The sequence below is a fragment of the Drosophila yakuba genome, chromosome X (assembly GCF_016746365.2).
Source record: "Drosophila yakuba strain Tai18E2 chromosome X, Prin_Dyak_Tai18E2_2.1, whole genome shotgun sequence".
Taxonomy (NCBI): Eukaryota; Metazoa; Arthropoda; class Insecta; order Diptera; family Drosophilidae; genus Drosophila; species Drosophila yakuba.
In genome coordinates, this window is record NC_052526.2 from 11,997,191 (window position 1) to 12,009,932 (window position 12,742).

At 45.9% G+C, this 12,742-nt stretch overlaps 1 protein-coding gene across 5 annotated transcripts in view; it reads right to left on the reverse strand.

The window, feature by feature from the left end:
- LOC6525125 (polyglutamine-repeat protein pqn-41) overlaps window positions 1-12,742 on the reverse strand; it is a 39,488-nt gene that overhangs the window by 3,287 nt on the left and 23,459 nt on the right. For 2 of the 5 annotated variants that reach the window (XM_039370141.2, XM_015190619.2), the window contains exons 2-6: window positions 4,795-5,726; window positions 3,192-4,058; window positions 467-2,814; window positions 244-403; window positions 10-178 (exon numbers count right to left, since the gene is read on the reverse strand). In XM_039370141.2, coding sequence (XP_039226075.1) covers window positions 10-178; window positions 244-403; window positions 467-2,814; window positions 3,192-4,058; window positions 4,795-5,353 — 4,103 coding nt within the window. In that variant the 5' untranslated portion in view covers window positions 5,354-5,726. Of the gene's footprint in view, window positions 1-9; window positions 179-243; window positions 404-466; window positions 2,815-3,191; window positions 4,059-4,794; window positions 6,057-12,247; window positions 12,631-12,742 lie in introns of those variants that run through there. The other 3 variants (XM_039370142.1, XM_015190620.3, XM_015190621.3) reach the window with 3 other exon arrangements.

Consider the following 12,742-nt stretch of genomic DNA (forward strand, 5'->3'; position numbering starts at 1 on the left):
TCCACTAACCTGCAGTACTCGCTGAAGGTGAGCACATAGCACTTGTCCTCGACGCAGGCCACCGAGTTGTGGTCGCGGTGGCGGGAGGCGTATACCTCGTCCGGACAATCGTTACGCTGCCGTCCCTGATCAGTATGCTCCGGTCGGTAGTACCAAAGCAGCGACATCATCATCTCGCCTGTTTTGAATTAAGCGTGTTTAATTTACATTTCACAATCAAGCAATTAATCTTTGGGCACCCACCGTCCTCAGGATTCTGCCAGAGATGGGCCACTTTGGCCACATAGGGCAGCTCGTTGTCCTCGTTGGCCTTGAGCAGCACACAGTCCCTGATGCGGATGATGTCGCCCTCCACGTGCCGCATGGCCGGGTAGCAGGTGCGCAGCACCAACGGATCATCGCTCTACGAAATACAACAAAAACTTCAAGTTAAGAATTGCCTAATACATGAGAATCAACAACTTACATTGAGAAAGACGGCACCCTGGAACGCCTTGCCGGCCCACATCCAACCATTGTTCCACTTGGGCACCACATTGGCCTTGGTGGCCGGCGGCTGGGTCACATCCAGCTCGTAGCTCACGCCGCCAGGTCGCTGTTTTTGGCGCTTCCGATTACCGAACTTGCAGCGCGATCTGGCCCGTTTTGTGTGCGCCGCATGACCTTGACGGCTGGGCGGAGGAGTGGCTGCTGGGGCCGCGACGGCGGTAGCTGTCGCTGGCTGACTGGGCACCAGGAACTGGTGTTGCTCGTCGGAATGTTGCTGCTGCTGCTGGGCGGCTGTTCCCGTTGCCGTAGCCGTTGCATCAGTGACAGCCGGAGACTCGCGGAACTTTTGTGCTTGCAGATCTGCCGTCTGATACTCGTTGTTATTCGTCTCCTGGGTGGATACCGTGGAGACATTTACCGCTTCCGTTTGCGTTTCGGCTGCGGACGCAACTGTTGTCGCTGCTGCTCCCGTTGTCTTCTTGCTCTTGCCCTTCGCCTTGCCAGCAGGCTGTTTGCGTGGCTTCTTGCACGGCAGGGCTGACTCGGAAATTTCTCCAGACGGTGGCTTCTTGGTCTCCGACTTGGAACGCTTCTCCGCCGTGGGCTGTTTGCCCCTGTGGTCGGTCGCCTGTGTTAGCGGCGAGGAGGCAGCATACAGTCCACCCACAGCTGTCGGCGCCTGCTTGCAACTGCTGTGATTCAGCTCTGGGTCACTGAAGTATCCACGACTCAGTGCTGTGTCCAAGCCTTCGAGCAGATGCAGCGCAGCAATCTCCTGTTTCCGGGGCCGCGCTCTTTTCGGCGAGGCACTGGGCGTGGCCGAGCTGTTGGGTGTCTGCTCCTTTACGATGGAAACATCTGATCCTGGCTCCATTGGGGTGCCTGCCAGAGATGGGGAGGCCACTACTGCTCCTCCTGCTGCTGCTGCTGCTGCAGCTGCCTCACGTTGCTGACGACGTTGCTGCTGCTGCTCGCGGCGCTGCAGACGCATTCGCTGCTGCTGCCGCTGCGTCAGGATCATTTGACGCCGTTTGACATATTTGGGCGGAGCACGTCCGTGTCGACGGACGAACCTGCGACCGGGGCACAGGTAGTTCTTGGGCTCCGCCTGTTTGATCAGGCTCTTATAGCTGTGGTTCGTTTTTGTCTTCTTGTTGCCGCTGGAGGAGGCCAGCAGGTTGATGCGTTGCTTGCTGCCGCCTGGCGTGGACTGCTGATCCTCGCCAGCTGGCTGTTCCTGTTGTTCCATTTGCTCCTGTTGGTTCCGCTCCATTTCTGGTTCCGGTTCCGTTTTGGTCACAGAAGGTACTGGAGCCGCTTCTGGCTCCAGTTCCTGCTCTGGCTCCGTTTTGATGGTGGGCTTCAGGTCCGGCAGTTGGCTGATATGTGTGCTGGCCTGCGCCTCGCCGTCGTGCTCGATTTTGATTTTGGTCTCTGCTTTGATTTCCGCTTTAAGTACGAAAGGCATCTCTGGTTCCGCTTCCTGTTTCGCAGCCGCGTCCTTTGGCTGCCTTAACTGCTTCTCCGGAAGCAACTGCTGCTGCTGGGCAGCATAGACCATTTCCCTGGCCATGCTCTTGCCAATCCTCGCCTTGCGCGGCACTGCTGCTGCCTGGGGCACGGTAACTGGGGGCGGGGTGCTACAGGTGAGATCGTACGCCTCGATGTGCTGCTGTCCACCGTGATTCTTCTCCAGCCCCAAGCCAAGGCGCAGGCGGAGCTCCAGCTCGGCCTCCTGCTCCTGGTCATCGAGCAGCTTCTCATCACTGGCACAGTAGCTCTCCGGCGGAGTGGGCGGCGGCATTACGTGCGCCTCGTACTGCATCTTGGTAACCTGAGGATTCTCGCCCTTCAGCTCCGTCTTCACCAGCATCTGGCACTGGGTGCCTGTTGTGGCCGTGGTCGCCGTCGTGTTCGTCGTGTTGGTTGCTGCTGTTGCCCGTGAGGTCGTCTCAATCGTCTGGCAGCTGCTGTTGCTGCTGTTGTTGCTGCTGCTGTTGCCTGTCTCGGTGCTGCAACTGTTGCTGGTGTGGTCGCTACTGTTGCTATTGTTGGGGGTCACATTTTTCACTGGGCCTCTACTGGTAGTCAACGCTGACGCTGTGGTTGTTGTCGTAGCGCTGCTGCAGGCAGCCAAGGTGCTGCTGCTGCCGCTGATGTTGCTGTTGCTCGTGGCACTCAGCAACATACTGCTGCTGCAGCTGCTGCTGTTCTTGCTGCTGCTCTGGTCGATGTTGCTGATGATGTTGCTACCAATATGAGGCCCAGTATGGACGTTTTTTGGACACGATTGAGGCATTGGGCAGGGACACTGCGGTGGATACTCTGCGAATGACAAAAATGTATCGGTATTAGATGTGCGCACATACTAAGCAGTGTTGCCAACTAATCGTCTTCGCCAGTGTCTGTATCTAGTCGCAATGGTTACTATTTACTTTAAAGTTAACAAAAAGGTGATTTTCTACATTCTAAAGTACAAACAAGGAACCTTCTCTACAAACAGGCGAAATGGGTATTAAAATCAGACTTTTCTCTTTAAAGATTCTTCGTGTTTCAGAATAATCCCATGTAGCATATTATTTGATAGCCATTTCTCATTTCAATTTTCTACATTAAAGTGTAATCGATTTCCTGGCTAGCTTAGTAGGCAACTCCTCGCAGTGGCTGTCATGCATCCGGGACTGGACCATACTTTTCCTTACCCATATACGGCCCTTGCAGTCCACGCGTGTAGCACTGGCCGGCGGACGCTCCTCCGCCGGGACTGTATCCGGCGTAGTAGCTGGGCGGTCCCGGGTAGTGCTCCAAGTGCTGCTGCTGGTGCTGTTGTTGGTGTGCCGGAACCAACTGGCTGCCGGATGGTGCTCCCGCTGCTGCTGCTCCGCCTGCGCCTACGGCTGCTGAACTGCTGGTGGGCGGCTGCTGTTGCGCCGGCCCGGACACCGTTCCGGATGAGACGGGCGGCGGGGGCGGCTGCTGTTCGTAGAGCTCGTGCGGCGGCGGCGGACCGGCGTGCTGGTAGTACGGGTAACGGCGATAGGCGCCTGGCGGCGGTGGACCCTGCGGATGGGCGGCGGGATGGGCGGGATGCGACGGCTGATAGACTTTGCTCGAGAAGTAGGGCGGGTAGGTGGGCGGCGAGTAGCACATGACCTCGCCCGGATATGGCGCGTAGTAGTTGGGCGGATAGCCGGTCGAGTAGTGCATCTGGGCCGCGTGCATCGAGCGGGAGTAGGGCACACCCTGGTGGGCGGCGGCTGCCGCGGCTGCGGCCGCCACGGCGCCGGCCGGATACGGCTGTGGCTGTGGCGGATGCTGCGCCTGTTGCGGATTGTGGGCGTGGCTATGGGCGTGTCCGTGCGTTTGGCTCTGCGACTGTGACTGGGATTGGGCTGCCGCCTGTTCGGCGGCGGCGGCGGCTTCTGCGGCAGCCTGTTGCTGCAGCTGCGTGGGTGAACCGGCGGCTGGAACGGGACTGTCCTCCTCCTGCAGCTTCTTCACTTGTGCAGGCGGCGGCGGTGCGGCGATCACATGCGGTGAGATCAGCGGTCCAGCCGGCTGATAGTAACCTGCAACGGGAAGTAAAAGATAGTAGATCATTAGTCAAATGTGTTAATCTATTTCAATTTACACAATCGTTATTTGCAATCAGTTAGATGATGGTTTAGGTATTGAAACAGTCCATGCTTATCACTCAATACGCTGATAATTGATTTATTTTCTAAACGAAATTATTGCTGCTTTATATACCAATAAAAAATATTTGATAATTTGCTCATATGCTTGATATAGTACAGCTTGATTCCTGCTTAATTCACTAGGAATCTCATAGGACAGTCAAATGAATATTTAGAAAATCATGGGTAAGGCGGAAGTGAGATGGCTTCTTTTGTTTGCCACGTCGGTTTCGGACTGATCCTTCTATTGATTTATGTTCAACTGGAAGCCACAGAAAATTTAGGGTGTAAAAATGATGTCCTAGGACTGTAAGTATTTGCCATTCAGGATCCCCGCCAGAGGACTTTTACGGCGGCAAGTGCAATTCGAGTCGATGTGAAGTGAAGTGCGGCAACAATGCATAAAGTGAAAGTTGGCCTGGCCGAAAAAATGAAAAAAAAAAAACAAAAAAACAAAAAAAAAAGCTAGCGAAACCAGTTGAGCGGCTCCAGTTTGCTGCTGCCCACAGCAGCAGGTCGTGCAACGAAACCCCCCTAAAAACTACATGTACATGCTGCATCTTCCCCCCTTTTCCGCCCACCGATGGCGGTGCTGTGGTGGTGGTAGTGGTGGTGGTAGCTCCTTTACCTCTTCCCAGCATGTGGGCCGCATACAAAATGTCGCGAAAATGATGCGCCGCATGCTGCTGCAGGAACGTGAAAGACTCGGCGATGTTGGCCGCCAATGCAGCGGCGGCGGATGCCTCATCGCCCGGCGATCCCGCTGCAGCTCCAGCTGGACCCAGTGCGTCGCCCGCCCCGCCCAGCCCGGGCATAATGCCGCCAATGCCACCGATGCCGCCGGCGGGCGAAAGCGCCGATGAGCAGGAGCCGGCGGACTGGGAGGAGCGGTCCGTTTCGCAGGTGCCGCTGCTGCTGGTGCTGCCCACGCTGGAGCAGCGTTGCTGGTGTGGCTGGTGCTGCAAGTGCTGCAGCTGATGTGGCTGATGTGGCAAGGAGTGCTGATGCTGCTGCTGTTGCTGTTGGTGCAACTGATGCTGCAGCTGCACGGAGAGCGGCAACTGATGCAGTGGCGGCGAGATGTGGAGCGTACTCAGCAAACCGCCGGAGGGCGGTACGGTTTTATGGCTGTGAGCGGATGTTGTTGCTGATGGAGCCGACTTTTTTGTGGTCTCTTTTAGGCGCATTTTCGAATTGCGATTCCAAGTGGTTACTCCTTTCGTCACTCGTATAAAAAATATATATATATTTCAGATTTGTATGCTCCTGGATTTCGTGATATTTGTTTGGTTTTGCTTCTTATGCTTCTGCTTTCTCTGCTGTTACTTTTGTATATAATATTCTTGTATATATGTACACTGTATATGTATTTGTATATATGTATATGTAAGTCAACAAGGAAGTTCTATTGTTAAGGCAACTCTTGTTTTAAACATTTCCCTCGCTTGGTTCCGTTACAGTTTTTCCAAGGCGCCCACTTCTCCAAGGCGTTTTCCCTCTTCACTTCTTTTTCCGTTCAATTATTTTATTCTACTCGAATTCTTCTCATCATTTGACGGGCTGCAATCACAGAGGTAAATCAAGAAAAGCCATTGAGCATCCGAACACAAACACTTTTTACTGCATTCACTGGCGCACTTTCATCACTTTGAGTCTGTGCCTCGAATTTATTGTTCTTTGATCGCAGTTCGTGATTTATGATCAGTGACACGCAGTGTTGGTAAACGTTATGAAAAGCTCATTTAAAACGCGAGTTTTTGCCGAGTTTCACTATTTCTGTTGGCGACATTTTCCGAATGTTCATTACTTGTTTAACTTCTTAAGTTTTTAAATTTTGCGGTGGAGTTTTGTAGGTGAACTGCATAACTTTGTTGCCCGATTCGCTTTACAAGATATTATTACTCGTTTTTGTTTTTATTATTTTATTGCGTTACGTCCGCCGCGAGTTTTTTTTAATAGTTTTTATATCAACGTTTATATATTTATTTTTTTATAAAAAGGGGGTTCTAAAAATGTGTTGGGAAAAAGATCCAAGGCACAAGCATGGATTTTAGGCAAACCAGGTCGCGCAAGCCAATATTTAAAGAGCGTCTCTAAACGTGTGTTTCGTTACCAAATAAAAATTCAACTAATGATAGCAGATACAAGCTCTACGGATACTCCCGATGCCCAAGTCCCTAATGCGATTTCTCGCACCTTCTTCTCGAGAAAGCCAGAAAGCCAAACGACCAGTGACGAACGAAACCGAATGCCCGAGAGCAGCAAAAACAATAACAATAGCCTCCGAAGTTGGAGCGTGTGAAAATCGACGCCGGCAGAGACGCAGGCAGAGCGAGAAAGAGAGACAGGGACTTCGGCACGTAGCACGTAGTACGCTGACGTCACGCACAGCAAGTTGTGCTGACAGCCTAGCTAGTTTATAGCCAGTTCAAAGGAGACTTTTATGTAAAAGGGAAAACTATCGTTTATTTGTAAATAAATATGTAGCAATATTTTTCAATAAAAATAATACACTACACTTAATACACTAGCATAAAAGAAAGTGAAGTTAACCTGTACGTGAGCAATTTAAGAGAATATTAAATTTTTTACAAATTTTCGGGCATAATATTATTTACTGTAAAAGCGATAAATACTGGGCTTAGGTAATTTGGAGCCTGAAAATATTGCACTTGTTGATAGTTAGTTTGGCTTAAAACAAATTCAAGGATACACTTTTACAGTTTAAACTACTTCAGAAGCCATTGTTCTGTTTGAAATAGTGTCAGCACTGGCCATCAGAACACGCTGATGGCAAGGGGTGAGTGAGTCTGCTGTTCGCTGTCCGTTTAAAGGGGGGCAGACTGTGCAGGGAGCGGGCAAATGGAAATGGGATAGATGGCGCTCGAGTGCAGGCCAGGTGCTGTCATCATTATTGTTATTTTATGCCATCGCCTGTCAAATGCAAACAGGATTGTGCAAGACAGCACGCAAACACCGACGACAATTTGTCAACGCCTGCACTTGACCTACACACAAACACATACACACACACACAGCCCCACAAACGACAAAAGGAATACGATGATATACAGCTATTGACAGCTGATTAGACGCACGAGTAATGAGTTATTTGCAGTTGGCATCCTTACTATCCTGGTGTTATTTTAAAAATACTTATCAAAACCTAACTACAATTAAAATTTATTGTAAGCTGTAAATTTTTAATTGCAGTTTTTATATTTGAATACATTTAAATATTAGAGAATATTTATTAAATATCTATTCAGCTTTCAATAGCTGTATATCAGTCTTGTGTATTTCATATCAGGATAATGGAAAATGGTGCCCGAATGGGTGGCTGCATTAAAAGGCAGTTAAGTAAAACGACCAATATAAAACAATTTTGTTTCCCGCTTTTCCATAACCCCATTTCAGATGGCAAACTTAATCGAGTTAAGTGTGAGCCCCTAATGCAAAAATGACATTTAAAGCGAGAAACGCGAGTGACTTTTAATACCATACAAATAGCACTCTAAGATTCTACCTCTTCATTAAGTTGGACATTTTTTGGTAACAGGAGTTTACCAATGGGGTCCTACTTTTTACACATTTTCAATTAAAAACGCCACGAGGAAGCTGTAGAAAGCGGATAAGCGAAATGAAAGGCTTTCGCCGGCATCGATTTCAGATTCTTCTGGATCAACGGAGCTTAGTGAATGCCTTGGATTCCAGGTTCCACAATGCGGGTCAAAAGAGAATGGTTATCGCACATGAAGAAGCACAACACGACTGCGGATTAAATACTATACTTTAAACTACATATTAGGCCGAAGCTCTATTTAAGTGCTCAAATAAAAATGTTATTCAGTTGAATAGTAAGCAGAGTAAATAGGTGACAGTGTTAAAAAATAAAAGCGTGCTTAGTTATATTTAAAATTAAAAAATCTCTATGAAATATATTCCATTATCTTTCTGCGCGGTTGCGTCACTTAGTCAATGCTAATCGCCTCGCCTACGAGCCACGTGAGAATTACAAGAAAACGCGATAAAGGCAAAACTTAAGGCGGCAAACACGTGTAAGACACCAGTTTTTACAACTCCCCCCCTTTGGAAATCAACTCCCAGGTTTTCCACCGCCTCTTGGCTCCCCGCCCCTGTTCTTGATTTTCATTTTGATCGCGGCTCGTGCAATTAGCGGAAAACGCTTGCAATTAAGGGCCCACGAACGTCATCTTTATGGCTGTTGCTTTTTAATTTTTTTTTGTTCCCCTTCTCTGCTGCTGTTGGCATAACACACTAAGTGAATAATTACGCGTAATTAGGCGCACGCAACATGTGCCACGCCCCAAAAGGAAATGCATTCCGCAGCAGCACCTGCCGATCAGATTTGAGAGCGCCGAAAGCATATTGTCCTGAACCAGCTACCCAAAAAACATCGAACTTTCTCCTGCACCAAGCGATTTTTTAACGTTTTTGGGTGAAAGGAATCGAAAAGTGGGGAAATTTTACATAATGCATCTTAGTTCAAAAGTAATGTACATATACTTTTTAGATTCTCCTACAATATGAAATAGAAGATGACTCAATTATATGAAATAAACCAATAAGATGATTAACCCGACAAACGTAGCACTTTGGAAATAAGAACAATAGTTAATTGAAATAATTACCATACCATGTCCCAGTTTAATAAAACTTTACAATAAGAATACCTCAATTGATTGCAAATCGATTTGGTGATTGGGTTTAAAATAATTGAAATCTAGTGGGTAAACAAAGTAAAGTTTGTGTAAATAGGGTCCACCCATTTTTATTAATCGATTGAGTAAGCTAACCCACATGTGGCAATGCCAGGATGTACTAAAGGTAACAACGATAAAAATCGATTAGGAGCTCAAGTCCGAAAGTTAAACATTAATCATGAAGAATGCACACAGTAAGTTTAATTTTCTCCCCTCTCTCTTTCTCATTTCTTTTATTTTCTTTTCCTCTCTTTTATTTTCTTTTCCACCGGGTGCGATAAGTCGGGATTACGAGTAAAAAGCTAAGGGAAAAGCGTCGAAAAGAGGCAACAGTGACACAGGCTGGCCAGCAGACAAATAATTTATAAAAAAGATAAATATATATCTGTATCTGTATCTGTATCTGCATCTGTGTACTCAGAAGGAAGAGCTGGCAGCAGCTGAAGACGAAGACGAAGAGTGGACTTCCCGTTTGCGTGGCGTGCAGTCAAGAGTAAAAGTCAAATATTGTAATTATGCTAAATACATAATTTACTTTGAATTAACAGCTGAAAACGGCGGCGAAACGGCAGGTGAGAAGGATGAAGACCCCGGCGAAAAAATATTGAAATTGCTGCCCAGCGATAAGGAAACACACAGTCAGACAAAAGGAAGAAAATAAGGGAAAGAGAAGAGAATGGAGGAGAAAATAAGGAAGAACAGGCGGCAAGGGGCGTTACCCTAATGCCGCTCGAAAAAACCGAAATAAAATTCAATTAAATTGCGCTCAACTGCTGGCCAACAGGTAAGAACGCTGGCCAAGAGGTACGCCAGCCGAAAGAAACAATATTTTGCGGTTTTGTTTTGGCACCTGCCACAAACCGCAGACAGACAGGTGAGGCAAGGGCAGCAATAAGAGGCAGGAGTCAGCTGTTCGCTTGCCACCGCACCAGCAGCATCGATATGCAGAACGAGCCCAGTCCCAAAAGGGCACCGAAAACACCCGGCATTGACATCCTATCCATTATCCATATCCCTTCTTTACCTCTGTATCTCCAACCCAGCGAAGCCCACGAACTGAACGAACCGAACTCAATTGGGCGTGTTCATTCATTCGTTAAACTCGTTTGCGAAATAAAATTATGGGCTAGGGAAATATCAATTAAACCATCTTTAGTGGCCCCCTCTTTTTCGCAAGATATCCCACATCAGTTTATAAATCATCTTAAGTTCATTTCTAGTTGAATTTGTAATTCATATACACTTTACACATCTTTTATCCATCTTTTTATTGCTGATCGTTAGTCAAGTCGATCAAGTCAAGTCCATTTCAAATACCATACCATCATACTATTCCTTTAAAGGTTATGCTCGTGTGCTCGTAGGTATCTGATAGTCGAGTCTTATTTTTTGGATGTTATATAAATATTACAATACACAATCAATCGTGGCTATAGAATATACAATACGTAAACTGGAAAGGGAAAACTGAGAGATTATCACGAACAGAAAAAGAACTTGCGATCAAAACTGAAACACAATTCTTAGGAATCTAACTTGGAAAGAATTGTTGATAAGAAAGCTTTGAACGTGTGACTAAAAGTTGGACCCACGAGATGGTTTAGCATTAATTAAAACATATTTTCTGAATACAAAGTGGTTAGAATACGTTCATATGACAACGAAATGTGCGAGTGCAATTGCGGTAATGAAATGTGATATTATGATATTATGTGGAATATGCTGGTAATGGGAATGATATCGAGAATGCCACTTTGGAGTAACAAAAGTGATTAACAACAGCAAGAGTACATATTTGATTAACAACGACAACAAATGGAACAACAACGGCAATAACAACCAATAACACACAGAAACGGAGAAGACGAAGACCATTGAGGTCAAAAATACTCACACGACTGTCTTCTCGCCTAAACATTATTCTCATTTTTGGAATCGTTTTTGAAAACGCGGCCGCGTTTCGATTTCTTATTTGTTTGCCTACAGTATTCGGTTAGTTTAACTTTGTTTTCCATACCATTTAGGGCAAGTGTGTTTGCGAAAACTAAGAAATATTAATACAAATATTAGCCACTACCAGCTCGAAATAAAGCGATCGCGTTTTTATCGCCACTTTTGTGTGCGTTTTTTATTATCTCGTTTAAAGTGTCGTTGTTGCGTTTGCTGCTTTTTGCTTTTTGTTTTATGATTTTATATTTATTCATTAGCTTGCTTGCCTAGTTTTTACGATTAACTTTTGGAAACTAAACAGCAACCAGAAAAAAAGAGCAAAATAATAGAAAAAGCCACAAGAGCAAGTAAAAAACTGCTCAAAAAACGCAGATCCGAGCGAAAAATCGCGTCGTCAGCTGTCGGACTTCTGCCAATCAAATTAACACATTTAAATTAGCATTTTTGCATAATGCCCGGACATATATCCACATATACATATGTATATACATTCAGGCAGTCAGCCACACACATATGCCAATGAGCACAGACAGTCGGATGAAATCTGATTTGCAAATTTTTGTGAATCGAAACCGAATTCGAAATGTTTCTGCCACACAATCCGAACATAATGAGATCTCCTCAGTTCGATATCGGATTTTCGGATTCGGATTTTCGAGTCAAAGAGTTGTGAAATAACCCTCAAAACTGCCAGTAATTCGCACTTTCAACCAAGCTAATAGTATTGTAATTATCATTGTTTTATGGAAATGTTTTAGAACATGGAATGCGAACTACTCCACATTTTTAACTGTGTAGGAAAAGTTATTTTATGTTTTGGTTTATTTTTCTCCGTTTATATGTATTGTAAATGTCGTTCTTTTTATATATTTATGTAAAAACATAAAATATGGATAAAACAAGCATAAAAAACCCAATCAAAACAATAGGTAATGCATACATACAAACTCAAATGCCGTAGAATTAAATTTACACCTTTTTTCTGATATTTTTAGCACTTTTCACTTTTTTCAAAGTGGAAATTTTTAAAAACTAAATAGCCCGAAGTGATGTTTCTTCATCGAAGGAAAAGTACCAACTGTTTGAGAAATTTCAATGGTCAGATTTAATAAATTCTTTGAAAACAAATTAGCGCACTGATAAGAAACAGCGGAAATATACGGAGAAGAATTTTATTTTTGAAGAGAAAACAATAGTTACATGGCAACTAATAGTAAACTGGTCGAGTGCTAATATCCTAGCTTCTAATGGCCAAAATCTGAGATGCTTGTATAATAAAACATATATGAGGTGCAGAAAAATACTCCTAATTATTTTTTAGCTTGCTACCCATTGATTTCAACCGCATTACTTTCTGTCGAGAATTCAGCACAGATACAATAGAGCAAATCACAAGGGAAAAAATACCATAAAATAGGCACATGGCAAAATAGTTTCGGTGACTTCCGGTTTTGGAGTTCGGTTCGAGTGAGTTCATTATTCTTTGTGCCGCCTGTGCCGACGTCGAAGTAACAACACCACGCCATTTGAAGGCGGCTCCGGATTTCGGTGTTTCGGTTTGGACACCAAGTTCCGGAAGGGTCGGGCGATGGACGGTGGATGTGGTGGATGGTGGATGGTGGACGATGGGCGACGGGCAGGGAATTAACATATACGACGAAACTATGCGATAAAGCGTGGACTCGGATAGCCAGCCAGAAATAGTAGTAATAATACTTTTATAATAAGTGAAGCTGTTCGGTTGTTGTTGTTGACTGACGACGACGACGACGACGCTGGCGACGCTTTGCTATGCGAAGGTCACACAACCAGCCGGAGCCACATATAAAGCACAACTGCTCCATGGAGTGACGATAACGAAAGCCAGACCAAAATCGGGTGGAAATACATACATAGTTAGTG